At 40.6% G+C, this 10,154-nt stretch overlaps 1 protein-coding gene across 1 annotated transcript in view; it reads right to left on the minus strand.

Annotated features, from left to right (window-relative positions):
• Nucleotides 1–6,792, minus strand: part of COLEC12 (collectin subfamily member 12) — a gene marked incomplete at its 5' end in the record, with an annotated part of 195,281 nt that extends 188,489 nt beyond the window's left edge. The window contains one exon of the mRNA XM_082355459.1: nucleotides 6,635–6,792. Within this exon, the coding sequence (XP_082211585.1) occupies nucleotides 6,635–6,792 (158 nt within the window). The remainder of the gene's footprint in view (nucleotides 1–6,634) is intronic.
• Between the last annotated feature and the right edge of the window lie 3,362 nt (nucleotides 6,793–10,154).

A 10,154-nucleotide genomic window follows, 5' to 3' on the forward strand; every position in this document is an offset into this window, starting at 1 on the left:
CTGAATCAGTCTCTTAGCCCTGAGAAAAGGTCAGTTCAGTTAAACAGTTGTGTTCATTTTAGGAGGCGGAGATGCAAGGCTCCCAAAGCTAGGAATAATAATTAATGATTGGAGCAGATTATAATCCCAGTTTCTAAATTTTGAAGGTAGCCAGTTGAGAAAATTTCTAGATGTCTGGCTCAAAGCATCTTCAGATGGAGCAAGGGCAGGCAGTGACAATCTGTTAGATTTTCCTGGTTTGCAGTTTGAATGTCTCTGGTGATCTTCCTGAGTGTCCACACAGGAACAGGCACTAAGACTATCCAGACATAAGCTGTTGTTGTGATACCTCTGAAGTTTATATCGAGGTGTCCAACTTTTAGCTTGCATCGCTTTGGGAAAAGGGCAGTTTTACTTCTCAATGATTCCAAGTCAAAGGAGTGGGAGAAGAATTGGAAATGTTAGTTTGGAGAGTTGTAGCCAAATATTGTAGGAAACTAGAAGCATTCAGAATCCAATCCAGTTTACAGATAGAAAAAAAACCTTAAAAGACAATGGACAGCACTAGAATCTAATATCCACAAAGGTGTATTATTGAAACATAAATTTTCTCCCTAAAATCAACCCCATTTTTACCAAAGATTGCTAAATTAAGACTAATTCGTTTGCAAAATAAGTCTAGTGTAATAAACTTGGCCTCATTATTTACATAAGTACAGCAAGAATAATGATTGATCATATAAAATCTTATAATCAACTTTTCTGGGACTTTTAATAAGAAATTTCAGATTGGACTTTTTAATGCCTTTTGAGGCCAACTAGCCAAGTCAAGTCTTTGTGATCAGACTTTGCCTACAATACCTATAGATTTTAGTGAATTCCTCTTGGGAAACTATATAAGTAGACCTACCATAAAACAATCATTGCTAAAAAGTTCATTGCTAAAATAAAAACTCTTATTTACATTAATTTATTTGTTCTTAACAATCATGTTTAGATTACCTACAAAAGCTTCACTTGACATTAGACAACATCAGTCATATCCTGTTATTTTTCTGCCTGAAAAATTTTGTAATAAAGATAACATGAGTATATTTGACTTGGTAAACCTACGTAGAATAAAAGTATGCTTATTATTGCTAGCTCTAAAGACATGTCTGTATTAATTAAACCAACAACCTCAAACTAGCTTTTATGTACTGAAAATTATCCTAGATCACATGAACTTGAAAAACATTTGTGTTAGTTCCTATTATATTTTCTGAGAATTTAATTTATAGGTAAGTGTTTCTTTAAGCCAATTAAATAGAGCTCTGTACAAATTAATTTTGGCAATACTATACAGAGGTAGAAAAATATCGTTATCTATAATGTACCTATGTAGACATACATTAAGCATTTAGACACGAACAGAGATCGTGTGGCTTTCATTTAAAAATGTTTGGTCATGAATCAACTACAACCATATAAAACTCACTAGCTAGCTACAAATAACTATTTGGAATAAGTTTATCTGCTCAGATTGCTAAGCTTTTTTTACTAACATTTGTGGAGAAGACACTTAAGATGTGTATTTGTCCTTGAATAGATTTTGGGAAAGGGTGTTTCTGTAGCAGTCTGTATTTTCAAAAGGCCTCTTTTTCTTTTCTTCTTCTTTTTTTTTTTTTTTTCAGTCTTAGGAATTGTGGAAGGTCAAGATAAGAGTTCCTGGAGAGTTACAAGCCTTTTGAGATAAATAGGGATTGGTGAAAAGGAATGGGTGGAATTTGAACCACTTCTAGAGCTGAATTTCCAGTTTTGCAAAGATTTGACAAATAAAGACAGTTGTTCTCAATTCTGCAAAGAATTTGGGTTGTAACTTACATGACATCATAAGTTGACTCACTCATCCACTCAATTTGTTCTTTCCTTTTGGCTATACACTTTTATTTTAATTTAGGGGAGAAGGCCTAAAAATTTTTTTCGATCAGGCTCTGAATGTCAGCTACCTTTATTTATTCACTAATCTCAGGAGGTAATCCATTTACAAAACTTTGAGGATCCTCCCTGGTTTTAAGAAATCCTTAACTACGACCCTTAGTTTCAGCCTTTGATCAAAGAGTGATCTCCCGTGGCCTCAGGTGGTCTTCTTCTAAAAGGTAACCATTTAACGGTCTCCTCCAAGTGGAAAGGCAATTCAGACAGAGAATTGGTAAAACGTGAGTACTCTGGAAAAGCCGGACAGAGGGGAGCGGTAGGAATCACATCAGTCTCAGCGTCCTCCCGTTAAGGTATCACCCACGTCTTCAACTTTTCATTAGCCTTTTACAACAGGTCTTTCAATGAAGGTATTTTGGAATTTTGCAGACTTTAGGAGTCTCTTGCATACCAATTAAAATACGTATCCCATTCTGTTCGTTTGATTTGGAAGCCCTGGCTTTTAAGTACACTTTTAAAATGATCTTATCGAACTGGAACGTTCCTTCTGTGGCCATTGTGATTCCCCTGAGGGCTGGCTGCAGCTCAGTAGGGGCCTGGCCACAAATGGAGTTCAACCCACATTTCTGTCCAGCCATGTTTTGGAGCCCCCAACCTGAAAGTAACCAAGCCAAGTTCTCAGGACACAAAACAAGCTTAGTTAACATTTTGCCATTTTTTGTAGAGATTTATAGCTTCTGGAACCTGCAGTCCTTAGACATAAAATAAGGAGGTGTGCTAAAAGGTGGCACACTTAACTCTTTGGATTTTAAGAAGGGGGAATTTATGCTGTATGTAGAGATTTTGTTGTTGTTAGTCTAATTTCCGTTTTTTCATTTTGTTAAAGGAGTCCCTAAGGCTAGCTGTTATACTTCTTTGTATCCACTTTTTAATTTGATCTTCCCATAGGTATTGAACCAATAAAGCAGCTGTTTGAGGGTGAAAGTTCTCTAAAGTTTTTTTCAAATACAGTTTTTCCAATTCAAAGGATCCATCGTCTGGCCATTGACAAGTAGGATTTTCATTAGTATGTGTAGCCAGATTGAAATAAAAAGTTGTTGTGAAGGGAAGAAAGGATGGGTACTGGGCAGGCAATCCACTGAGGTTTACTACAAGTGCTGCCATAAGAAAATATAGAGTGTTTTGTGAGCAAATCATGCTTTGGGAGGCAGGATGGTATCGTACTTGGGAGCAAGGACTCTGAACTCACATTGCCTGGGTTCCAGTGCCAGTTCTGCTAACTTACTTCCCCGCCCTGTACTAAGCTTTGTCAAGTACAAAATACAGATTATAATAGTGACTTACACTCTCAAGTTCGTTTGAGGATTAAGTGTGATAATGCATGTAAAGAGCCTAAGACAGTGTATGGCACGCTTAGCAGGTCCTATTTTTGTCTTAAAGACCCTAAGCTGGCCTAGAGGAGTCAGGGAAGGCCTCCAGGAGGAAGCGGCATTCACACTAACTCCTAAAGGACAAGGAAGAGTCATCTCAGGAAAAAGGAGGACTGTTTTTTTGTTTTTGTTTTTATTTATTTTATTTTTGGCTGCATTGGGTCTTCGTTGCTGTGCACGGGCTTTCTCTAGTTGCGGCGAGCGGGGGCTACTCTTCGTTGCGGTGCGTGGGCTTCTCATAGCGGTGGCTTCTCTTGTTGCAGAGCACAGGCTCTAGGCATGCGGACTTCAGTAGTTGTGGCTCGAGGGCTCTAGAGCGCAGGCTCAGTAGTTGTGGGGCACGGGCTTAGTTGCTCCGCGGCATGTGGGATCTTCCCGGACCAGGGCTCAAACCCATGTCCCCTGCATTGGCAGGTGGATTCTTAACCACTGTGCCACCAGGGAAGCCCGGAGGACTGGTTTTTAAGAGAAAATAGACTGGCCCCTCATTTTTGGCCCTGAATGGATATAGTACTGCTTCAGAAGGAAGTGTTTCTTTTGTCTCATTTTCGAAGTGCAATGTGTAATGATTTTACCAGAAATATAATTTCTAGAATGACCAGAGAGAACTAGTTTTAGAGGAAGGGAGAAATTTGAAAATGGAGCGCAATGAAAGGACATTTGGAAATAAAAATTAGTTTGTGCAAATTATTTTGGGATTTGGCTTATTTTTTTAAAAGTATATGTAAATGAAAAAGCTCTTTAGATTTTGAGGGTATCCATCAAGGTATGTTTCATAGATTTATAGTAAAGGGAGGTTAGAAAAGACAGAGTGGGGTGGTGGAGCTCACAGTTAATTCTTTACAGGCCATTGAAGCTAGTGAGAATTTGGAGCAAACACACACACCAGACCCAGCTTGGGGAATCTATAATTTAGTAATCGTGGGTCAGGGAAGTGCTGAGCAGCTACAAAGGGAATCCGTGGTAGGAAAATGAGGCACCTTCCAGGGAAAAAGCAAACCCTAACCCACTGGTAACGTAGGCCAGTGAGGACAAACTGGCCTTCACCAACCCCATTCCTTGCCATACTCAGATCCACCCAAAACCGTGTCCATAGTTACCACCAGCAAGCTATGAGGGCGGCCAGAGTTCATTCAGTAAACCTTCACTCAGTGCTTCCCCGGGCAAGGTGCTCTGCTTTGTATGGAGATTTTAAAGATGTAACAAACACACACCCTTCTAGGCTCTTACCCTCTGGAAATGTGATTTATTCACACATCCTGAGCCAACACTCTGCTGACTGCTTTGAGAGTGTGGTTGTTACGCATTAGTTTTCCCACTTAACAGATGAGTAACAGGTGCTTAAGGTCCCACAGCTGGTGAGGGTCAGCATCAGGACTAATTCATGGCTGTCCGAGCTCGGAGGGTTCACTTTTAACCCTGTCCGTGTTGTCTGAGCCTCAGGACTCATTTCGGGGTTTGTGGGAAGTAGGTACAGTGTCCACAGGCAGCAGTGCTCTGGTTTCTTTGTCGGGCAGGGGAGTGATGAGAACTGGAGAACTTCAGTCGGCTGGTGACAGATTGTTTGGACCGTTTTCCCTCCGTTGTTCTCAGAGGTAGTGGAGATCCTCGTTTGATTCTTCACAGTGAGTACTCTGATTTTCCCTTCCCAAAAAAATGATATTGAAAAGTGTGGTGTTCATTGAAAACGCTTTATTGCTCTTTATGTATGCACTGAGTTTTTTCTAAATATATAATTTTAATTCTTGTTGCTTTTATCTTTAGCCATGAAGGCAATTTTTGTTCTATGTTAGCTACAAAACTACAAGCTTACTAGAGGGTGGTTGTATAAATTTCACTAATTGAATGTACATTATTTCCAGTATTAACTCATATCCAAAAAAGTAGTGAGAACAGTTAAAAGAATCTGTGTTTTTGTATGGGGCAGGGGTGTGCGGTGCGGGGGAGAGACGGAGAGAGACTTTTTCATTGAAACGTTTTGTCTGAAAATTTTTCTGCATTTTTTGAGCACAAAAACAGTCTTTTCTCACCCTTTGTTTCCTTATTCATATTGTTATAAATTAGTAAAATGTATTGTTGCTAAAAAATCACTTGAAACATTTTTCAACCACTTCAACAGTATTTATCTTCTTGATTAAGTGAAATTGCACTAGTTCTTAAGAAAACATGCCAAGCAAGGACTATCTCAAGAATGTGTAAATATTCTTAATCTTATTTCCTCACCTCTTTTAAAGAATAGAGATTCATTTAGTTGAAATCCCCTCTGGCAACCATTTATTCACTTTCTGGATCTTCCATTATAGTGACTTGATTTTTTGGTTGTTTTTTGCTGTGAGCACACAGAGGCAGGTCTCAATCTTGTGTTTGCTGAGCACTTATGAATAGATTTTTTAGGTGTTACATTCAAAATGATTAAAGTACAGGTATGAGTGCAACTACTATCTTGATATTCTGTTGACTATCTTTCAACAAATTCCTATTTTAAATACAACTATTTCTTGACCAGATCTTGCCTTCCAATATGGTCAGAAAGCAAATCCCCCATCTATAAGCATATCTTTCTTTAGTGTTGGATTGACAGTAGAATATACGTATTACTCTACAGCAAGCGGTACCTACAAGACAGGCTACTTCTATCACACTGTGGACCCTCAGCTGTAGGAAATAGTGAAATAGTAAACGTGGATCAAAAGGGATTGTGGCATAGCTGTGACACAGCACAGCTGCGCAGGGTCAGAGCCTGAGCTGTGGAGTCATGCAAGCCTGGATTTGAATCCCGGTTATGCCATTGGTCAGCTGAGTGACATCGGGCAAGCTGCTTGATGTCTCTGAATTTCACATTCCTCAAGTGTAATATCTGGGCAATAATATGAACTGTTGTGAGGATTACATGAGATGATATATGTAAAGTGCTGAAAACATAGTGAGCTCTCCATAAGTGCCAACTCTTGCTGATGACCAATCTTTCTGATGCTTTTGAAAGCCCCTCATCTTCGTGATCAGTTGAACTGCCTGTGTTCAGAATGTTGGCTGATTGATTCATGATCTTCTCTGTGCTGAATGCTTCCATCTTGTCTAACAGAGTGCACGCCATGATGATTTGTAGTCCCTGATTGCTGGTGATTATTGACGGTATTGCTCTCTGCCACAGATTTCTCACTCCTCCAGCTCAGGGGGTGTGAGCCCCGTGATTATCCAGAATTACCAGGTCTGTTCTTTGCCACCTGCACTTCTATCTTACTCAAGGGCTACCACTTCTCTGATTCCTGAAGGTCCAGGGCAGACTAATCCTTCAGCTTAGTTTATACTCTAGGTGAAAATCAAGGTCTGTGTCTGGAGGCTCTGATTTCTGATCAGCTGTTGACCCTTTAAAGAGCCAGCTATAGTCCTGAGTCTCTGGGATCCTCTCGCTGACCGTCAGGCTGCTCGTCACAGGCACTAGCGGGACGCTGCAGAGGACATCCATGCCGGGATGGGCTCTGTGACACCTTTCAGCACTAGAGCCCAGATCTGCCCGGTTTATGACCCTTTGCTTCTCCCTGGCAGTGAGCTCTCATTTGCTTCTGCACCAATCTGCTTAGAGATGCAAACTTCACAATACTCCTGGCCCTCTCAGGTAAGTTCCTTTACCTGATGTCAGATCCCTCTGCCACCTTCATGAACCTGGTCTTGATAAACAGCCTGCCTTCTTGCTCGGATGTCAAATTCAGAGTGGCCTTGGCAATGTAACATTCACAGTTGGAGCCACCATATACCAAAGGGGAAAAAACCATGAATCATATTATGAAAAGTACCTAAATGCAAGACCAGGAATACTGATGCTGACTTTGTTTTTGTTTTTGTTTTGTTTTGTTTTTTAATTTATTATTTTATTGAAGTATGGTTGATTTACAATGCAGTGTTAATTTCCGCTGCACAGCAAAGTGACTCAGTTATACATGTTATATATATTCTTTTTCATATTCTTTTCCATTATGGTATATCCCAGGACATTGAATATAGTTTCCTGTGCTATACAGTAGGACCTTGTTGCTTATCCATTCTATATATAATAGTTTGCATCTACTAACCCCAAATTCCCAATCCATCTCTTCTCCCAACCCCCCACACACTTGATGCTGACTTTTTGGATTGAAAAAATTTCAATGCCTCAATTTTAGTTGGATAAAGGAGAGAGATGATGAGTGATAATGTTTATTAAATATTTGGCTATGGTTCAACAGGATGATATCTTGGTTATCAGATAAAAGGTGTGTCTGAGCGTAACTTCAAATGATGTCACTATTTCATTCATTGGTCTTAGATCAAGCTAGAGATAAGACAGAGATGCTGGACAGATCTCATAATGGAGTAAGTTTACTCAGATAATAATCACTCATTGTCAGGACTCATTTATTTAACATACTAACACACTTTTCTTGACGGTATCTTTTGTGACAGTGTTCTAGATGCTGAGGGTAGCTACAAAGCGCCTAGGGGATTTGACTGTCCAGTGCAGAGAGAGACAGGTACCAAATTGTCTCAGCATAGTCTGTGCTGTGTAAGAGATGTGTAAGCCGTTCTGAGGAGTGGAACAGGGAGGGAGTGAAACGGTCTCCCTGGGGAGTCCAGAAGTCTCTGCAGAGGTGATCACATTCTAGGAGATGTAAGTTCATTTTGTGCTCTGTCCATATGCAGAAACCTTCCCCTTTTGTCATCTGGAAGTTCCCAAGTTTGGAAAATCATTTAGACTCAAAATAATTTTAACATCTCCAAATTCTAAATGTTAGGGACATTCAGCACAGTGTCTTGACAGTCTGAAAAAAAGCCTTTAGTAAAACAAAAAAAGCCTAGTTATCTCTAGTGAGATACACTTACTGAATACAAGACTGAGGCATTTGAACATACCTGAAAGATAGTCAAGCTTCAGAACTTTGCCTTACTGGCTCTGAAAAGCGAAATAGGCCTGTGAAAGTCAGTCCCCCGGGAGCAAGATTTTGTTAATCCTACGTGTTCTTCATCAGACTTTGCAGGGCTTTGAAAGATAGCCTGTGAGAATCAGTAACTACAACATAATCACATTTCCACTATTGACAGCATTAGAAGGAATCTGAGTACCAACCATGCAAAGTTCATTACAAAACTAAAATGAACTCAACCTTAAACACTGAAAAATGTGCAAAACAAATAATGCAGAAAAGGAAAACAGTTTCCATGACAAACTCTCACTTCCAAAGAACAGCCTTTCTTTTCCTTCTCTCTTCCTTCCTTCCTTCCTTCCTTTCCTTCTTTCCCCCCTTCCCCCATCCAACTCCTCTCTCTCTCTCTCTCTCTCTCTTCTCTCTCTTCTTTTTCTTGGTGTAGCTTTGATACTTGAAATGAACCGCATTGCAGTTCTCTGTGGCTCTCTCTTGAACCACAAGTTCAATCCAAAATCAAGAACACATCACTTATAGGACACATTTTAACCTGGCAACTGCCTTTAATCTACACATTTACCAAAACTACTAAAGATAATTCACTGAAACTGTAATTTTTCAAAATGCATATTGAAAGCACCATAAAAAAGCAGGTGGACTCAGTACTTATCCCCAGCCTAGTGTTCTTCACATTTGTTTGTCACCCTCCAGCCCTGACCCTTCCCACCACTTCCACTCTACTCCCCCACCCCACTCCCTTCCCACCAGCTTTAGCTAGTTAACTGCTACTTATTCAGACATCACCTTCTCCAGGAAAGAGATCCTTAAACCCTCCCAGGAGAAGGCAGGTACCCCTCCTGGGGGCTCTGACTTAGCCCTTTCACTGCCTTGTGATGATCTGCTCTTATTTGTAAAGGCAACCACTGCATCATGTATACTCTTTTATCCTCTGTGTCTAGCACAGAGAAGCTCAAAAAAATTTGTGAAATGAATGAAAGAATTCAGTCACCATACAAATCAATAACTAGAATTACAATGGCAGTGAATATCTCTCAGGCATGTGTAATGTATCAGGCATGGTAGTAAGCAGTTTACATGTATTTAATTTCCTTTCATCTTCACATCAGCCCTATGAGGTAGACACTATGATACTATGATCCTCCTCGTTTTACAAATGTGGACACTGGGACTTGAGGAATTAGGTAATTTGTCCAAAGGTAGAACGACAAAGGATCAGAACTGACTCCAAGGCTGGTCTGACTCCAGAGTTTGTGCTCTTAGTCACTCAATTTTTCATCTCTTCAACAGATGTACTTTCAACAGATATACTTTTAGAGGGAAGTTCTTAGAGGTTTCATTCTCTTGAAACAGGTATCATTCATTCATTCATTCATTTATGGCTGCATTGGGTCTTATTTGCTGCGAACAGGCTTTCTCTAGTTGCGGTGAGCGGGGGCTACTCTTGGTTGTGGTGTGCGGGCTTCTCATTGTGGTGGCTTCTCTTGTTGCGGAGCACAGTCTCTAGGCACGCAAGCTTCAGTAGTTGTGGCACGCGGATTCAGTAGTTGTGGCACGCGGGGCTCTAGAGCGCAGGCTCAGTAGTTGTGACACACGAGCTTAGTTGCTCCGTGGCATGTGGGATCTTCCCGGACCAGGGATTGAACCCGTGTCCCCTGCACTGTCAAGCAGATTCTTAACCTCTGTGCCACCAGGGAAGTCCAATGGGTATCTTTTATTTTACTTTTATTTTTTAAATTTTATTTATTTATGGCTGCGTTGAGTCTTCGTTGCTGCATGCGGGCTCTCTCTAGTTGTGGCGAGAGGGGTTTGCTCTTCATTGCAGTGTGCGGGCTTCTCATTGTGGTGGCTTCTCTTGTTGTGGAGCACGGGCTCTAGGTGCGTGGCTTCAGTAGTTGTGGCACGTGGGCTC

The sequence above is a fragment of the Balaenoptera borealis genome (genome assembly GCF_965194805.1).
Source record: "Balaenoptera borealis genome assembly, chromosome: 14".
Lineage (NCBI taxonomy): Eukaryota > Metazoa > Chordata > Mammalia > Artiodactyla > Balaenopteridae > Balaenoptera > Balaenoptera borealis.